The following is an 18,939-nucleotide window of genomic DNA, read 5'->3' as shown; positions in this document are numbered from 1 at the left end:
GCTGCTCAGGCAGGCTACATTAGCCAGGATGAAAATGCAGAGGACAGAAATGGGTGGTTGTGGGCATTGGTCTTGGTATTGGCATTGGTGTCTCCTTCCAGGACTGTTTATGCATTTTGAAGTAGACAAACTTGGATAAAAGTCAACAGAGGTACCGGAAGCCACATCCCAGATTAGGATTTTTCCTCCGCCCCAGCCAAAGGCACACTTTACTGCAATAGTATGACCAGCTCCTTCTGGCCCTGTAGATTTTTGTATTGTTAGCTTCATGGCTGCACAACTTCAGTGAAAGACCTGAAGACCGCTTCTCCATTCTGGAGCTAAGGCACTCTCTGGAAAAATGGCTTTGAATCAAACCAAGGAGGATAATTGGCTTCCCAATTGCTTAGTATGGTTTCCAACACCTAGACTATTGCATAGAAAGTGCAACATAGGTTTTTCTGTCATATGTTTGAACCAAAAAAATGAAGTCTGATCTACTATCTGATCTCACTTAAGAAAATAGGTAAGATCCCTCTGGGGACTTAGGCACAGGAAAAAGTAGTTCATGGACCCAAGTGGAAAAAGATGGTGGCATCGTTAGGTCTATACAGAAGTTAAACCTAGGTGATCTAAAACTCTACTAACATATTTCAAATATGTGAATACTCAAGTAGGCTAGAATACTGTACACTGTATTGCTGAACTAAGGCACCAGTATTTCACCTGGCCTCACCTGAAGTTCCTAAGTCCTTCTGTGGTTCTGTGCCATAGTCATTGGCAGGGAACAGGTCTTCAGAGTGGTGGCACTGAAAGCACTGTGATTGTGATACCTGCACAGTCTGCTTTAAAGCAGCATTTCATGTTGGTGATTCACAGCCATGGTGCTTATGAAAATATTATTCTGATCTCTCCCCCTCCTCTCCATTTTCCTCTGAAATTGGTAAGCATTATATGATGTTCTCTATTCTGTTATCTGTCATAGACCACAACATAATCTCAAGACAACACCAGGTTTGGTATCTGTAAATCTCAAATATTCATTTTCTTTGTCTAGTTAGAAAATTGTTTTGTATACAAGAAACAATCTAACACTGAGGTAAACTTTATGAAGAAATCATAACACTGTTTTAGTATGTTGCAAATACTCCTTTAGAATAACTTGCACTGACTCATGGAAGATCTTTTGTGGATGACTGGTTCCTCATAAAACTTTGGTAACTAGGCCCCAGCTGGAACACGAGCAGCACTGTGCTCTTCTTCCTGATGATGCAGTATATCAGACAAATCCCCTAGACACTCCCCATTACAGGCTCAAGACCTATCTGGTGGTGGTCATCGAGAAACAACTGTGGGAACCGATGTTGTAGATCAGAATCAGTGTGAAAAAGAATATGTAAAGACAAGAAGAATACATAACTAAGAATGTTTGCTAGTGCATAAGTGTCTTAGATTTCACAGCTTAATTCCTATTTAAATTCTTGCATTGGAAGTGGGTGATTTTCTCCATCCGGTACAGTTATAGATCTTCCCTTAGAGGCTTTTTCCTGTGGCAACTGCATACTGAGTCTCTGTCATCAGGCTGAGGTACAAGTTCCATTCCATCCCGTATTTCAGGTTTGCTGGCTTGGCGTTTGGCATATTTCTGAAATATGTAAACAACATTTAAGAATGCTATAAGCACCAACGTATAATTCATGAAACAGAATTTTCCTCCTCCCTTCCACTCGCAAGCTTGCCTTTATCCAGGCTCCTTATGTCATTGTTTACAACCCGTTTACAAGGTGTCTTTATAACACACCTACTAATAGGCTACATTGCCTCTGAAAACCTCCTTTAATGTTTTCCCCTGTCCTATTATTAATGGTAATTTGAATATTGTCATTATTTGTGCCTCTAACCACTTTAGGCGGGTAATGCAGTCATTTTTGTACACTGAACAGTTGCAAACTTTGTGTCAACCTGTGGCTGCTGAAGCCAAGATCTAACTCTGCACAGCAAAACAGGAAAAAGAAATTAATACTTTCAGAGAACAGAAACTTCTTTCACTAGAGATTTGCATCTCCCAGGGAAGCAATGACTATTTGGCCTGCTTCACCCCTTACCACTCTACTAGCCATGCTTCTGGAATTTCTTCTCCATGTATTCATTGTTTTGTAATACAGTGGAGTAGCTCATGAGGGGATAAGCATGAAGGGGAAAAGGAAGACAGTTGTGTACAGCTTATCTCCCATGTCTATTAGAAACCACATACCCAGTCACACTGAAAACAGGTCTGACTGCGGGGATGGAGCAAAAAAGTAAAATCTCTGATTCTGTAAAACAACTATTATGTCAGGTTCCCTCTTTAATGATGAAGCAAGTTTTAGCAAAGCTCTTCACACTGACCTCCTGCGAATAATATGAACTGTGTCTGCTATTGATCTAAGTCAGGACTGAGTTTGAAATTTGTAGCATCAGTAGCAGTTGGGGGAAAGTATTAATAAAGTGATCTATTGTACTAACCTGGAGCACTTTATAATAGTAGCAGTAAAGCCTGTGAGGCTGAAGTAATTCTCTTGCCATTAATTGTCCTTCTTTAGCAATTTTTCTTGCTGCTTCATCATTTTCCTGGAAAATTGAGATGAAACAAATGAATAATAGAGCAATCAGTGAGTTACTGACAGCCTGGATGGCATTAGAAGTTTTATTAAAGGCACTATTCAAATCTGCAACTTTATGTGTAATTACTGGTAGACTGCAAAGGTGCACCTTAAATTGCAGAGTTTTAAAAAACACTGGATTGCTTTTATGGTCACAACTGGTACCTTAGGGCTATCACTAACAACGTTCATGGATAATTGTACAATTTTGAAAACTCAGTTGATTACTGCTCTACTGTTTTGTCCAAGCCACAAGCCTCTTCAAAATCAGCTCTGACATCTCCCAGACATACATACTTAGTTTTACACAAAACAAAGCCACAGCTGTTGTCCTTTCCTACGCAATGCAATTCAATGTCGTCCTTTTAAAAAGAACTCTGCTTGACTTCATGTACTTACTCTCAAGTTTTTCAGGTCTATATTTCAAAGCTTTTAGTATTCTAATCTGATTCTTTATGAACTACAGTACCCTCAGAACAGAAACTTTTCCTGATTTTTAACCTAACAGCTAAACTTAAAGCACAAATGGTGTTTTCAATCGCACAATTATATTGGTTTGTTTGGTTACAGAATCTCAGCTGACCATTCTGAGCATGGTACAGAGCAGTGATTTTTTGTGCATTCAGACAGAACATGCAAAGACTTCTGTTCTAGTCAGGACCTAAAAAAAAAAAGCGATAGAATTAATTAAGTAGTATTGAGGATTCTAGGCATTTCTTTGAAAATTACCTGCATTAGTCAGTATACTAGGGCTCTGACTCATGAAACACTTCTGCATATACCTAAAATGAATTCTTACATATTTCCCTGCATAGAGATGGTTACTTGAATTAAGGCCTTCCCGTCTTATACTAACAACAAAATGTACTTCCTTTACCCCAGGATCTCAACAGAGTTCATGCAAAATATGTATGTGGAAATACAAAAAGAAGAGAATATTAAGATAAATTGTTTACATGTTTGTTTATCACTTTGAATTTGAATTAGTAATGGAACTTACCTTAGCCCATTTTATTTTCTCTAGCAAGTCCTCTAAGTTTCTCTTAACTGGAACATAATGTTTCCAAGGTTTTAATCCAATATAAAAGTGTTCATAGTACTGGGAATCTTGCTTCAATACTAGGCTGTCACCCAGCAAGAGGTATGGGAACCTGTAAGCTGCTACGGTCCCGTCTACATTCACTTGGTATTTGTACTACAATATGAAGATAGAGGAAAGAAAGGTGAAACATTTTGTATCAGAATAGGAACATTGACTGTATAAAAGATTATTTTCACAGGCAAGATGTAATTGTGTTTATTAATTTTCATCTTCAAACCTGTTTTAGTGTTGAGCAGGTGTAGTTTCATGGTCTTCCGGATAACATAATGGAAAAGGATTTGGTTTCTACCTGAGACTGACAGTCAAGAACCTTTGTATCACATGAACTGCCTGATGGTTACCTATTAAAGTGTCCTGGGATAGAGCAAGAGGTAGAACTCAGAAGGAAATAAAACTAATCTATACTTAAATTCAAAAAGAGTAAATTTATTCTGACTTAAAATTGTATTATTATGTAGAATAATCTGAAACATATATTATTATATAAAATGATCTGAAACATTATACTAAAAGTAACCATGAGCTCTGGCAGATGCTCTTGGCTGGTGCAGCATTTCTGATACATTAATCTCTAGAACCGAACTTCAATTGCCATATATTATAATTGATTTTTACAGGACTCTGTCCCCTTTACTTTTTATATCTCTGTTGTGTGTTAAAATGCAACAAAACCACCCATCTATTTTTCTAACTTGTTACTACAAGGACTCTTTCTGACATCCATAATATACTTGCAATGGACACAACTTGTGTCCATTGTTTTCATATCTACCCCAAACAAAAGAAACCCTGATGGTATGGAATCAAATTTCTCAACCTATTTAAAAAAAAATTCTCCAAGAATTCTCTCTAAGGGACTCCACGAAAAAGTATAGTGGTTTTCTTTAGAAGTGTGTCACACTATGACCTTGATTACAGGTGGTCTGTCTAGCCTGTATGGACCAGTGTTCCCAGTGTAGCATAATCTTTTTGTTTAACTGAAGTAAAGCCTTACAAGTAAGCCCTGTCTCTTCAGTCAGTAAGAACTTGACAGTAAAATTAATACAAGACTGTAATTTGCTTGCTACCTTAAAGAAGTCAAAGAAGCCCATCAGCTGAACCTTTCCCAGCTCTTTTTCTTTTTCTCTGAAGAAGAAATATCCTGTTATTCCAGCATCTAGTAGTTCTGGATTTTCCTTGGATAACTTGACAAGATGGAGACGTTCTTCTCGGCTGTCTCGACCTCTAAATAAAGCTCGCTCGGTTTTGTTTTCCCAGAATGGGCCTATGAGCATTGAGTGATAAGGTAAAAGCAAACAGTAATGAAATGTTCACGACTTGTTTAGTGCAAATAAGGAACTTGCTATGACAGTGGCACTACACTCAGAGACATGTAAACCAGGCATGATTTCTCATAGTGAATCCATAATCACTTATTAATCACAGAGTTTAAACTCCCAGTTCTGGCTTAAATTTTGGGATTAGAAACTGAGCCACTTAGAAAAGGAAAATCAGAGAATTACTTTTCCACTCAACAAGTTTATACTTAAATAACTTGAAATATCTTGAAAGCTACAAAAGAGATTATAATCAAATTATGTATGTAAAATACTAATAATTAAAGTAATTCTCCATCCATAAAGCCTGCCACAATAACCAAAATTTCTTTAGTAAAATCCACTTCTGTTACCCAGCAATTTATTTAGGTCTTTGAGGAATCACTTTACGATGACTTAAAAAGGAAAAAAACCTGGCTATACTGTGTTCTCAAGATACTTAGCAAGAACCTGAAAGACTTCATCTCTGCTTACTGCCTTTAAAACTGCTTTTAAAAACATTAAATATATCCTTCCTCATCCTTCTGCTGGAAATTTCCATAAAGGACCTACTAAAGTGGAGTAGCCTTATCATCTCCTAACTGGAAAAGCAGCTGTACTAAATCAGTAAACCAGAGTGCTTCAAACTTGATAATTTAATTAAAATATTTATTTTAAAAGCTAATAAGAGAAACTGTGAACTAATCAAATAAAAAGAAATACCTCCTCCCTCAAGTTTTACTCCTTAGGTATTGTTCATGCCATTTGTCTGATCCCTAAGTATTCCTGAATTTCCTGGGGGGAGGAGGACACCTGTCAGTAAAACCAACTCTTCCTTCAAAGCTAGAAAACCAATTCAGAAGATCCCACTCTGAGGTATTTTTTTTTATACAGACAATATTTTCTTATTTGAAAGAGGCAGCAGCATAGTACTAGTTTACTTCTTGCAGGATTCAAATTAATTTTTACATAAACAGAACATTGGGCCACATCACTGTCAGGAAAAGGGTTACAAGCTGATTAGAAGGAACATATTCAAGTCCTTCACTGAGGAGAAAGGCTTTTTAGTTATATTTACGTTTCTTTTGAGAGGCCACAGTAGCTATCTTCTGGATACCTTTAAGTTAAAATTCACCATTATTGTAAACTGGACTTCTTACATTTTATCTCTAAATCCATATTAAACATCTCCTTAGTAGCAGTGTTCAAAGTGTTTACAGTCTGCAAAGACTAACCTGCTTGTATTAAGAGACCTCATAAGGGACTTGTGAACTGAGGACTTGAACACATAATTTGAATGCAACTTGCTGCTTTGCTGGAATTTACAAATTTATTTTTTTTTAAAATCCATGTTCTCTAATTTACCTGTATTTCCTTGAATAGAAAGGAGATCATTTGTGACTCCACGTAGGGTTTCAAGAGTTGAGTGAGTTACATCATACGTTGGAAGGACTATATCTCTTGAATCCACAGAGCCACACCATGAAATGACAGGTATAGGACCAGGTGTATCATTAGCTTTCCGATACTCAACTGGCCAATCTCCAACATTAAGATAAAACTCCACATCAGGAAGACGAACCTAAACATATAGCCAAGAAAGGATAATAACACAGAGATAGAAGCTGTTTGTCACTCTTACATACATTCCTCAGTTCTCTTATATCATGCAGAATCAATAAACCTACTAGATAATAGATTTAGCTGAGCTTACGGTATGAATTTCAAGTTTCTGCCCTGCAACCAAGTATGCAAAGAATGCTCACAGGGGTCAGGAAAAGGCTGGCAGAGCTGGGCCTTAGCACCTCCAGCTTCCCTAGAAATTTTGTTACTGTCAAGCTCAGCACCTAAACTGAGCTCTTATCCTAAGACACACTGTCATCTTGATCAAAAAACCAAAAATCAGACCTTACTCTAGGAATTACAAATCTGAAGATACAACAAATGCAGTATTGCCATATTAGAACATGACTTAATAGTCTTAAATGATCAAAACTGGTACCTTTCTTGCCAGTGACAGGAACATTTCATCGGAGAACATTTTGAAGTCTGTATACTTCCCTAAGGAGCGACGGTAGATGTGATTATTGAGAATAGTGTAATGAACAATAGCACCTCTTGTTTGACTGAACTTTGTTGGGATTTCCTTAAGCATTTGCTGAAGGTCAATGGTGGGAAAAGAAATGAAGTCCTTTGTAATCTGAGGTTCTTGGGATGGACAAGACATAACATTCTGCCAGATCTCAGGGTCTTCTTCAGGACAGTCACAATATTCATGATAAACTGGCCCTACAGAAAACAAAGCACTGAGAATCTGTGTGATTCTGCATCAATCATAATTCCTCACACAAATGGGCATATAAATGTAGACATTACAGCAGCTTGACATTTTTTATTCCAAGCTTTCTAAAGGGAAATCACCCTCCCTATAACATTCTGGGGTTTATCAGTATAATTGGGAAAACAGCAACATTTGACTCTTTTCAGAAATCAAAATACTAGATTTTTTTGTTATCAGGGTAGAATTCATCTGCAAAATGAAGCTCTGTTATTGTGCTACCTGCCAGCCACATAGGGTATTCAGAATTGTTCTGTCCGTAACTACCAAAGCTTAGGTATTACAGTTTCAATTTGAGCTTAATTCAGAACTTTGATACAGCAGTCTTTACCTCTGGCATAAAATGTTTTATGTATAATCAACTATTCTTTCTGTCCTTTTGAAGCAGAGAGCTTAGGTATAAGCAAGAGCCTCATAAAGCATGAAAACAAGCCCTTATTTCATGGCCTTCTAATCCAAACAGGTTCTGTCCTGTGTCATAGTTTCATGGCTGCTGGCAAATGAGCTCCAGAAAAAAAAAGGTGTACTACTACCTTGAGGACTCAGGACAGTTTCATTTCAGTTTGAAGACATTTCCAAGTCTGTATTTAGGACATTTTATTACAAAAATCATGACCAAATTCTGGTGAGAAGAAGTAGCGCTGAACTAAAAGACTCCAGAGAAGTAACTTTCTACTACCTTTTCCTTTGCTAAACAGCTGTCCATTTGAGAGGAAGAGAAGGAAGTTAAAGAAGCAGATCTGGAATGAGAGCATAATTTGCCTTGTTTTCCCTGCTTTTAAATAGTTCTTCCATAGTACAGACCTGCACTGAATTAAACTGGGCTAATGGAAAGAAAGTTAAATGTCGTCTGGTTAAAGAAAGATTGTCTTTGTTATTATGGATCACACTTTTTAGAAATTACAGGCATTTGAACTGTAAAGTGCTGGGAACAACACAACCTCCTTGCTTTTGCAGGTAATATTTTCTACTTTAGATAAAATTAACACAACGTTTGAGTGAATACTTGCTTGAAACCAGTAAAAATACAAACATTGCTTTCTTATTCCCTACCAAATCTGAAGAGATCAATTTCCTTATGCAAGAGAGAGGAAATGACCAGACACATCATCTCAACGTCAGAGATCATGATCTACATGCTTATGCATCTAGGTCCTGTAACTTGGCAATGTATAGAGACTGTCACTGCCTGCTTCTCTGTGTAAGGAGAGCGTTTGTAAGAAGACTACATGAACAAGGGCAAACAAACCTCCAATTTCCCACCTCTTCCTCTAGCAGTAAATCAGTCTGTAGCATTTCTGTAGCTACCATCATACATTACATTAAATAAAAAAAAAAAATACCCTTACCTTTCAAAATATAAGGAGATTGAGCTACATGCTGATCACCATAAAGTATCTCAATTTTTAACCCTTTTCTGACACTCCCATACATCCGGTACCTCATAAGAAATGTGCCATCATTTCTATCCAAAGGGCGAGGGGTGTAAATTCTAGTGACTTCTTTTGGAGAAAGTGCTTTAATTACCACTTTAAACTGTGTTTTTCCTGAAATGAGGAAAAGAAAACAGATAAAAGCACTTTAAGCTATTGGAATCATATATATGAAATAAAGGCGAGAGCAAACTCTAGTGGATTAAGTCCATGGAATTTAATTTAATTTTGTATTAGAATTTTTTTTATTATACCAAGTTGGTAAAATTAATTTCCAGTGATGGAACATCATCCTACCAAATTTTCTTGATGATCACATACCTAATAAATGGAAAACCTGTAGATGGAGATAAAAAGTTAAGTAACGATTACAAGATAGAAGGGAAGGCTAATGGTATTTCGAAGCAAAGATTAGGTTTAATACTAAGTTTTCAAGTTAGTGCTCTGAGGAACAATGATTTCTTCTAGAGTAGGAAAGATAGGAACCCGAGTTAAAATAAGAGGAGAAATGAATACTTGCCAGCTTGTGGAAAGGCAGTTGCAGCATGCAGGAGTCAGATACAAATTGTTCACCTTGGGGCTGCAGCTGACTGTCTTGCAAATTTAAAGTCCCAGCTACTGAAAAGCAGGGATAAGAGAATGATAGTAGAGATGTTTCCTGGACATCTGTCTGACCTGTACTTAAAGATCACCAGCATTTCATCATTAATGCACTGTGACTTCTTAACTGGCCATGGAATATTTTGTGGACAGCACGAGTATGCATAAACATAAATCTGTTATACTCCCTTACTTCTGTCACAAATGGTCATCATCAACTTTATTCTTCAAAAAAGAGGTGGATAGATTATTCACAAAATGTTATAGTCTAAGGATTGCAAACCAAACATAATGAATGTTACAACAAGAAACAAAAGAAATTAAACTGAAAAATTCCAGATAAAATCAAGATGTTACTAAAATTCCAATGTGTCCCAACAGCACTAAATGATTGAGAAGTTACAGTTAATTCTACACAATCCATATTTTAACATACTTTGCATCCGCAAAGAAACGCATTGATGTGGGAAGTACAACAGTCATTTAATGATCAATCATGTCTTCCTTAGAGCACTGGATCTTGAAATTGGATTCAAGTCAACTACTGTGCTAGAGTCTCCAGACTAAACTAGGCAGAATCCTTATGATTTCAGACGTGTATTTCCTGACATGTCATGCCTCTTCACAGAGTGAACAGTTACCCTGACTAACTCAGATTCTTCCAGATACTGTTGTCAGTCAATCCCTCAATCAATAAGCATATGGTCAGTGGCTGTGAGCAGAAGAATCTCTCACGGCTGAACACAGCCTCTCTTCTGCTTTGCATTCCAATGTAAGAATACAAAATATGGATTATTTTTTATTAATGACACCAAGCTGTGTGGTGTGGTCAACAAGCTGGAGGGAAGGGATGCCATCCAGAGGGACCTTGACAGGCTGGAGAGGTGGGCCCGTGCAAACTGCATGAAGTTCAACAAGGCCAAGTGCAAGGTCCTGCACGTGGGTCAGCGCAATCCCAAGCACAATTACAGGCTGGGTGAGGAATGGATTGAGAGCAACCCTGAAGAGAAGGACTTGGGTGTGTTGATTGATGAAAAGTTCAACATGAGCTGGCAATGGGCGCTTGCAGCCCAGAAAGCCAACCGTGTCCTGGGCTGCATCAAAAACTGCGTGGCCAGCAGGTCGAGGGAGGTGATCCTGCCCCTCTACTCCACTCTTGTGAGACCCCACCTGGAGTACTGCATCCAGCTGTGGGGGCCCCAGTACAGGAGAGACATGGAGCTGTTGGAGCGAGTCCAGAGGAGGCCACGAAGATGATGCAAGGCCAGGCTGGATGAGGCTTTGGGCAACGTGGTCTAGTGGAGGGTGTCCCTGCCCATGGCAGGGGAGTTGGAACTAGATTATCTTTGAGGTCCTTTCCAACCTAAACCATTCTGTGATTCTATGATTCTATTTGTAATCAGCCCCCAGTTTACTTACTATTCAAAGTCCATGCCAGCTAAAGATGCCAAGAAGCAAGTCAGAATACCTTCATTTGACAACATATTGAAGAAATAAAATGAAGCAAGCATTCATTCCTTCTTGGAATGCCAGTGTGGCGAGCAGCACTGCCACCAACTAAGGAATGCAGAAGATTGTCCTCAGTAGCTACCAGATCAACCATGAGAAGCCCTCATTTGATTAAGTATCAGTCCAGAATGATTTCCAGAAGTGTACTTCTGACTTCCGAGAAGCAGATGAATGTTAAGGCTGCTCCAGATACATGGTACTTCCTTTTCAGAGGAACAATGAGTGGAGACCTCCCTGCTTCCTCAGGTGGTAGGCTGAAGACACGTTAGCAGTACAGTTATGCAGTGTTGACATGTCCTTGGGCAAGTATAAGTATAGCTCAAGCAATGCTAATAGACTTACTCCAGAACAATTTCTATGAATGGTATATCGGTTTAGATCTAAGGCTGTCGCAGCTTGGGATCTCTACAGCTTGGATGTATGCGAGTAGAATTGATTCCGATTGGCTCCCAATTTGGGAGCTCCTCAACTTGTTTTTCTGTATCTGCAAGCAGAGCAATCATCAGAAAAGAGGCAGAAAATATAGCTTTGCCCCCTTCCTATATTTCTGACATCTAGCCACTGATTACCTTTCAAGCTGGCATAAAGTAGAAATAAAATGATAATGTAAGAATGACTGTGTAATCATAGGCCATAAATTGACCTTTAAGCCAAAGGTCCGCTTAGTATCTTGCACATTACTGTGACTAGCAGCGATAGTAAGAACAAAGAAATTGCACAGGAATATTTTTGAAACTACTGTCTTCTCCTTCTAGAAATCTGCAACAAAAGGACTTGAAAAATCACAACTTGTGTACACATCATTTCAATAGCCTTCAGTGAAGGTTTTCCATGACTGCTTAATCCCCATTTAAACATTCTGGTATTTGTTGCATCAAAAGCATCCTAAGGCAGTTCTTTTTCCAAAATGTGATTACATATTACAGAGAAGATGTTTGTTTTAAAACTTCTGTCTGATAACACAAGAATTATGGGCATCAAAGGAAGTTCTGGGAAACAATGCATTTTAGTTTCCTATTTTTTTTCTTCTCCCTGAATTAGCCTGAATCCTGTAGCCAGTTTCAAAACTGTCCATGAGTCAGATATCCAGAACTATTCAGAGAGCAGTCAGGTTCTTTCTAAATATATCCTTCAGCTCTTCTTTGCCCTGTGCAAGATTATGTTGTACCATGCAACACCTGATAATAGAAACATACTGGAGAAACACAGAATAACAAGAATCACAGAACTGTTGTGTTTGGAAGTGACCTCGAGATCATCTAGGCCAGCCCCCCTGCTTGGGTCAGCCAGGCTGTCCAGGACTGTGTCCTCTTGAGTTTTGAATACCTCCACAAATGGAGACTCCACAGTCTCTCTGGGCAATCTGCTCCAGTGTTTGACCACCTTCACAGTAAAAAAAATTTTCTTGTGTTCACACTGAATTTCATGTGACTTCATCTGATTTTCATGTTCCACTCTTCACGAACCTCTCCCATTTGCTGTGATCTTTCAAAGATGATCAAAAGTGGCCTCACAATGACATCAGCCAGCTCCCTGAGCACTCGTGGGTGCATGCCATCAGGCACCACAGACTTAAGTATGTCCAGGTTTTTAAGTGTTCCCTAACCCGATTCTCCTTCACAAAGGGTAAGTCAGTCTTCCTTGTGCCAGACTTTCCCTCTGATCTCAGCGGCCTGGGATTCCTGAAGGCCGGTCTCATCAGTAAAGACAAAGGCAAAGAAGGCATTTCAGTACCTTGACCTTTTCTGTGTTGTCACCACGTTCCCTTCCCCATTCAGCAGCAGGCACACATCTGCCCTAGACTCCTGTTGCTGTCGATGTACTTGTATAATCCCTTCTTGTTGACCTTCACATCCCTCATCAGATCCAACTCCCGATCAGCTTTGGCTTTCCTAACCCTATCCCTGCACAATCAGACAGCATCTCTATGTTCCTCCTGGGTCACCTGCCCCTGCTTCCACCTCTTGTATGCTTCCTTCTTCTGTCTGTGTTTAGTCAGAAGCTTCTTCTTCATCCCTACAGGCCTCTGCCACCTTTCTTTGATTTCCTGCTGGTAGGGATGGACCATTCTTGAGCTAGGAGAGGCAACTCTTGAATATCAGGCAGCTGAGAAGGCAACAGGGAAAGATTTCCTCTGCAGAAGAAAAGGACTATTTTAATTTTCTTTTAATGATTCTGATGGAATTAGACTTCTCTTGGATTTTGATTACAGAGAAAATGAATAAATGCCAACTAGGATGACACTGCAAATGCTTGAGCCCCTGTGGTTAAGACTTGGGAACAGTTTCATTGAATGAGAAGGACAACATATCTGGGTCTAAAACAGCATTTTATTAATTTCCTCTTCTGTGATCCATATTTTTATGACCAAAGTATATGCTTTTCACTCTACCAGAGTGAAGAGACTGTTCAGAGACTTCAGAGACTCTGAAGACTCTGAACCTAGTCCTAGCATGAAGACTAAGACTGTGGTAAGTCTTCTGAAAGGCTTGAGAAGAAAACATCAGGGAGTTGTTTTCTTCATGAATGGTCTTCTGCATGAGGACAGTGTGGAGCTATAGTCCAAATAAGAGGAAAGACACATTTCTCCAAAGGTGAGTAACAATTTCTGTTCCTCATTCAACTAAATACTGCCAGAGGTCTTAATGCAGGAGTGAGTCCCCTCCTTTTGAATTTGACAACAGATTGCATGAATGACTCTCCCAAAGGAATGGACATCTCTGCCTCTAAATGTCACCACTGATCACAACCACCTTTTCCAACATGCTTAAAAGCAGACAACTTAAGCCAAGTATCCTCTCCCTACGACTATCACCTAGTATTATTTGGATGAAGAAGCCTCTGAATCCAGAGCATGTCATGAGGTAGGATCGCAGAGAAAACAGTTTTCTGTTGGTATTACGTCTTTGTCTTTTTCTACCAACTTTATAAAACAGCATTTTTACTGTCTATAGAGATTTCCTACCAGAGAAAACAAAGTTTTCAGTTATCATAAAAATGAGTGAATATTGAGAAATCACAAGTAGGAAAAAGTACTACTGAATTTGATCTCCCTGTCCTCACGTACAGGAAATAACTAAGCGGGTCTCTGTTCCCCGCTGGTTATGTACTTACCACTCCAGACACATAAGGAGGTCCAGATCTACTCAAAGGATATGTTCGTTTTAGTTGGTGGTAGTTTAGATGCAGGAAGCATTTGATAAGGGAAGAGTAACCTGGTAACAAATCTCTCTGAGGAAAAGCTAACCCCACTGAAAGGGAGGGAGAGGAAAAGCGAGACTGACAAATTATTCACTGGAGGCAACAGGATTTTTGTTTATGATTTACAACATTCACTGAGTAATGGGGCCAAGGCCTCTTAAGTACTGCTGCAGTACTTAATTATAACAGCTTTGTGCTGATTTCTTTTTTTTTTTTAAATTGGAGGAAGGATAGCATGGTACTACCACTCATGTTTTTCTGTTTCTCTCAATCCAAAGAAATCGTAAAAGAAAAAATGCATCCTTGTGGAACCGTCACCATTAGTACTTTTGTTTTACCCTGAAAACCTGCCCAGGACAGCATTTTATGTAAAAAAATAATGTTCCAATCCTGAAGAGAGACTAAACTACACACACAGTTGAAATGGGATACCCAGATGATGAAACTTGCTTTATGCAGGGATTTTTTTCTCTTGTATAGCTTGCAAAAGAGGTATTCCATGCATGGATTAGAGAATGAAGAAATGCAGGGATAGAAAGGGAGAAAAGGCAAAAAGGTATTGATTTATGCAAATTGTTAGAGAAGAACAAAAAACCCAGTCACCCTACTTCTAACATGTATGCAGAAGAGAAAGGAAAACATCAGAAAAGAAGGTTTTATCCTCAACTGTTTTATTGAAATCATTGCTGATTACTTTTGCAGATGGAAATTGGTGGGATAGTCAATAAAGAGGCAGCTGAACAAAACACGTTCACTTGACAAAACAGGCTCCGTTGAATAGCATGTACTTTAACAGAGTCGGATGCGAGGGCATATATGCAGGAAGAAAGAAATTCAGGTGATGGTAGGAAGCTGTGTGTGACCATCACAAAAGCCCAGGCATCGCGGTGAACAAAAGACCTGATGGGAGATCCTGCAGTGCTGCAGGTACCAAGGTGAGCGGAACCGAGACGCACTCTGTTTAGCTACGCTGAAGTGAGTGCTGGACACAGCGTGACACTTCTCTTTCTTTGAAAGTATTTGGTAAAACCTGCAAGAATACCTGGGAGGCCTTGAAAATACTCGTTAGCAGAGTATATTGGGCAACCTGGTCTAGTGGAAGGTGTCCCTGCCGATGGCAGAGGGGTTGGAACTAGATGATCTTTGAGGTCCCTTCCAACCCAAACCATTCTGTGATTCTATGTACATAAAGACGTGGTGGGCAGTTGTTAAACCTAGGGGAAAACCTAGCAGAAAAGAAGGATAAGGGGATCCAAGTATCAAAAGAAAATATCATGGAGATTATATTAAAAGTAAGTTCTATATTTTCAGCAGTGATTTTTTAACATTTGGAATATTTTTTCTAGTGAGAATGAATTCCACATCATTTGACATCTTCCTAAAAAGACAAGTCAAAAAGTTACAGCCTGTAGGTCAAAATTATTGTGTGTTGTGCAACAGTGCACATTAATTCTGGTGATTAGACTTGACCCTCAGAAAACTCATCTGTATTGAAAATCTACTAATTATCCTATATATCCCATATAATGTATATATTATAATATATATCCTATATAATATATATCTCACCCTGGATACTAGTAAGTACTGACTGACTTGACTGGAATTCTAATCCACACAAACCAGAATTTATTAATAGACTGGGACAAGTTTTATAAATGGGAAGCCTTAACTGCTCTGATCACAGTATTCCTGTTTGTGCAATGGAGGTGATAATGTGGATTTAGTTAGCTATCCCAGCAGGGATATTTTGAGATGTATTTAGTTTATATCAGAAAGCAGTGCCTTAATAAATATTAATTGTAATTCTTACTGACATTTTACAAATAGAATTTGAACATTTAAAATCATTTAGGAACTGAAATTTATAGCCCGTGTCTATATGAGTACATTAAACAGGCTCATGCACTGCAATATGATTGCCTGTACCGCTAAATTGTTAAAGGATCCTTCGACTCTCCTAAATAATTCTTGGCATGGCTCAGCAGTTAGCACGGGTCGAGCCAACAACTCTTCCCTTGGTTTGGAGGCTGCAGAATGTCATGGTATGAGTGGAGACCACCCCACGCCAGAAGGCATCAGGACCTGGAAACATTCCAAAGACGTTGAATTTATTAATATAAATACTAACATACATGAACACGTTGAGGTCCAAATGAGGTTCTCAGTACCCACGCCCTATCAGTTTATCATGGAGGATTTAAACTACCATGAGAATCCAATTAAGCTTCACACCTTTTTAGCTTTAGCAACCTATTGTTTGAACCCAAGGCTCTCCCTGCGTGGCCAAAATCATCCTCCGCTTCACTGGCAGTGAGCGTGCAGTTGCATTCTTCAGTGCAATTACAAAACTGTGCTGCAATCCAGCACCAAGTTGCAACAACAGCTGGAGGAAGTCCAGACCTGAAGTATCTGGGGTTCTGTCAGACTGAAGACATAACCTGTATAATATATGTCTATTTTTTAATTTCGCAAGCAGCAGCCTTCTACCTATAGGACACGAAGAGGCCGTGCATACTCAGTAGATACCCTCTCAGTACCATCTATATGAATGGTACATAATACAAAGCAAAATAACTAGCTCTACCCTATATAAATTAGCAACACCGGATTTCCACTGGGCGGCTATCTCAGGGTTATCTTTGTCATGAAATCTGCAATGCAAAAGTTATTTTTATTCTAAATTAAACCTATTACCATAGAGTGAGCCTTTGGAATTAACTTGCAGCAGCAAACAGCTGACTGGCAGCATACCGCTGGACTGCGAGAACGAAACCCAGTTCCCACCCTCAGGAGAAGTGTCACGGGACGGTTTGTGCCTGAGCTGAGCAAGTAAGAGATGAAAATTGCTCCTTAACGGAGCAGCCGTAGGATAACGGAGCCCAGAGTGCCGTGCTTACTGAGACAGAAATTTTAAGCAACTAGTGCGTGTGCAGCATTAAAGAGAATTACGTTAGCACTTCTGAGCAGGGTGCTGGGATTTCTTTACATCCACTAGCCCCAGCAGCACTAGTTTATTTTGAGCTTTCCGATTTGTTGCTGTAAACCACATACTGTTTAGAGGCGGCTATGGGTGGGATGCAGAGCTGCAGGGAAGGAGGCACGCAGCTGTACCCCAAGAAAGGAGAGGTCTGACCATGTGCTCCGCTCACCACCGGACATGCGTGTCCCGGGCGATGCGGGACCGGGCGGGATGCCCAGAGGGGCCGAGGGCCGGGCAGCGGCGACGGCACAGCGAAGCGCTCGGGAGGGGAGAAGGAAAGGGAAGGGGATAAGGGAAGAGGGAAAGGGGAAAGGGGAAGGGGTGGGCTGCTCCGACCAGCTACCTCGAGGAAATCGCAGCCGCGGGCAGGGCGTTCATCCCGCGCCCCTGCCCGCCCCCGAGCACACGCACGGTACCTGGCGGGGAGCGGGAGAAGTTGTGTCCGGCCGGGCTGACCGCCTGGATGTAGAAGTACCGCACGGGAAGCGTGAGCCCTGCGTCCAGCCCGGGGCCCCACGCCAGGCTCCGCTCGGCGCTAACGGGGTCCGCCGACTCCGCCGGCCGCAGCAGCGGCAACGCGGCGCCCAGCAGCAGGGGCAGCAGCTGGAGCAGCCCGCGGCTCCCCATGGCCCCACCGCCGAGCCCCGCTGGCCGCGCCCGCTCGGAGCGGGGGGCCGGGGCCTCCTCCGGGCCTGCGCAGCCCCGCGCCCGCTCCCCGCCGGCGGCCGCCGCCTGCTCCCCGCCCCACGGGGCGGCCCGCCGGGGCCGGGCAGTGCCGGAGGGTGGTGCGGAAAGGGCCGGGCCGGCCCGGGGCGGCGGAATCCGGCGCTGTCGTCCCTCCTCGTCCGCCTTTCCCCAGGGCCCGGGACGAGCCGGAGACGGGGACCGTGCCCTGTCCTGCCGGCGGGGCTCAGCCAGCCCGCATTGCTCCACGGTCCCCGCTGCCCCGCACGGAGGTCCCCCGGGCAGCAGGAAGGGCGGGGGCGGGGGGAATGGGGACAGCGCCGGGGGACACAGCCTGCTGCGGGCCGAGCCACAGCGGCGCTTCGGCCGTGCTGCAAAATAAGTAACGGGTGTGCGGGATCCGGCTCCCCCTGGGCTGGGGCCGGGGCGGGAGGGGACGCATCGGCCTCTGGGCGCCGAGCGCGGTCCCAGGTCCTGGGGCCGTGCGATTTCAGAGAGTTGGGGAAAATACAGTAAAGCTGGGGTGAGGGTGAGGAATGAGCCTCAGCCTCGCTCCTCTGCGGGCAGGCTGCCGTTTTCATGTCCCAGGAGGTTTTCCTTCCCCTGTCTGTGGGCGCTGTGCAGGCCAAACTGAAGAGCAGATGATCTGCACGACCCCCTCAAAGAGGACGTTATCCGTGTTTTAGGATATAATTCAGCCGGCAGCTAAACAGCTCGTCTGGAATTTAAAGAGAAAAAACCCATATTTCTCTAAAGCCTGTTAATTGTTACTGTCTATATCAGCTTATGTACAGAGATTGCTGTAAAAGAAAAAAACCCACAAACTCATAATTTAAAATTCCTCCTCGCTGTTTCTCAGAGTTCCCACAGCAGGTCTCTTTAAAGGGAAGGATGGAGCAGGGACCCCGTTGGGGTGTCCTGGCGTGCTGTTACCAGCTGCTGGGCTCACCTTCCCATCCCAGCGCCGTGGCCCAGGCACGCACCCACGCTCAAGAGCTGCAGAACCCTGTTGGGGCCTGCGGGCGAGATGCTGCAGGTGGCCATCATCAGCGCGGTAACGCTTGGCGATGGGGAAAGAGGGATCACAGTATTATTCTGTAGAAAATGTAACAATGAAGTAATTTCATAGATTTAAAATTATGGAAAAAGAATAAATGGGGAAAACCCCCTATT

At 41.6% G+C, this 18,939-nt stretch overlaps 1 protein-coding gene across 1 annotated transcript; it reads right to left on the bottom strand.

The window, feature by feature from the left end:
• Positions 1 to 994: 994 nt before the first annotated feature.
• On the bottom strand, positions 995 to 18,002 carry POGLUT3 (protein O-glucosyltransferase 3). Its single transcript, XM_075742264.1, has 8 exons — positions 17,499 to 18,002; positions 8,706 to 8,903; positions 7,021 to 7,307; positions 6,384 to 6,600; positions 4,791 to 4,987; positions 3,622 to 3,816; positions 2,485 to 2,589; positions 995 to 1,624 (listed from the first exon to the last, which is right to left on the bottom strand). Exons 1-8 carry the CDS (start codon positions 17,707 to 17,709, stop codon positions 1,499 to 1,501), a joined length of 1,536 nt encoding a protein of 511 aa, XP_075598379.1. The 5' UTR covers positions 17,710 to 18,002; the 3' UTR covers positions 995 to 1,498.
• Positions 18,003 to 18,939: the final 937 nt, after the last annotated feature.

The sequence above is a fragment of the Balearica regulorum genome, chromosome 1, assembly GCF_011004875.1.
Source record: "Balearica regulorum gibbericeps isolate bBalReg1 chromosome 1, bBalReg1.pri, whole genome shotgun sequence".
In the NCBI taxonomy this organism is placed as follows: domain Eukaryota; kingdom Metazoa; phylum Chordata; class Aves; order Gruiformes; family Gruidae; genus Balearica; species Balearica regulorum.
Note: the sequence above shows the minus strand (reverse complement) of the source record. Positions and strands in the feature narration are given on the sequence as shown.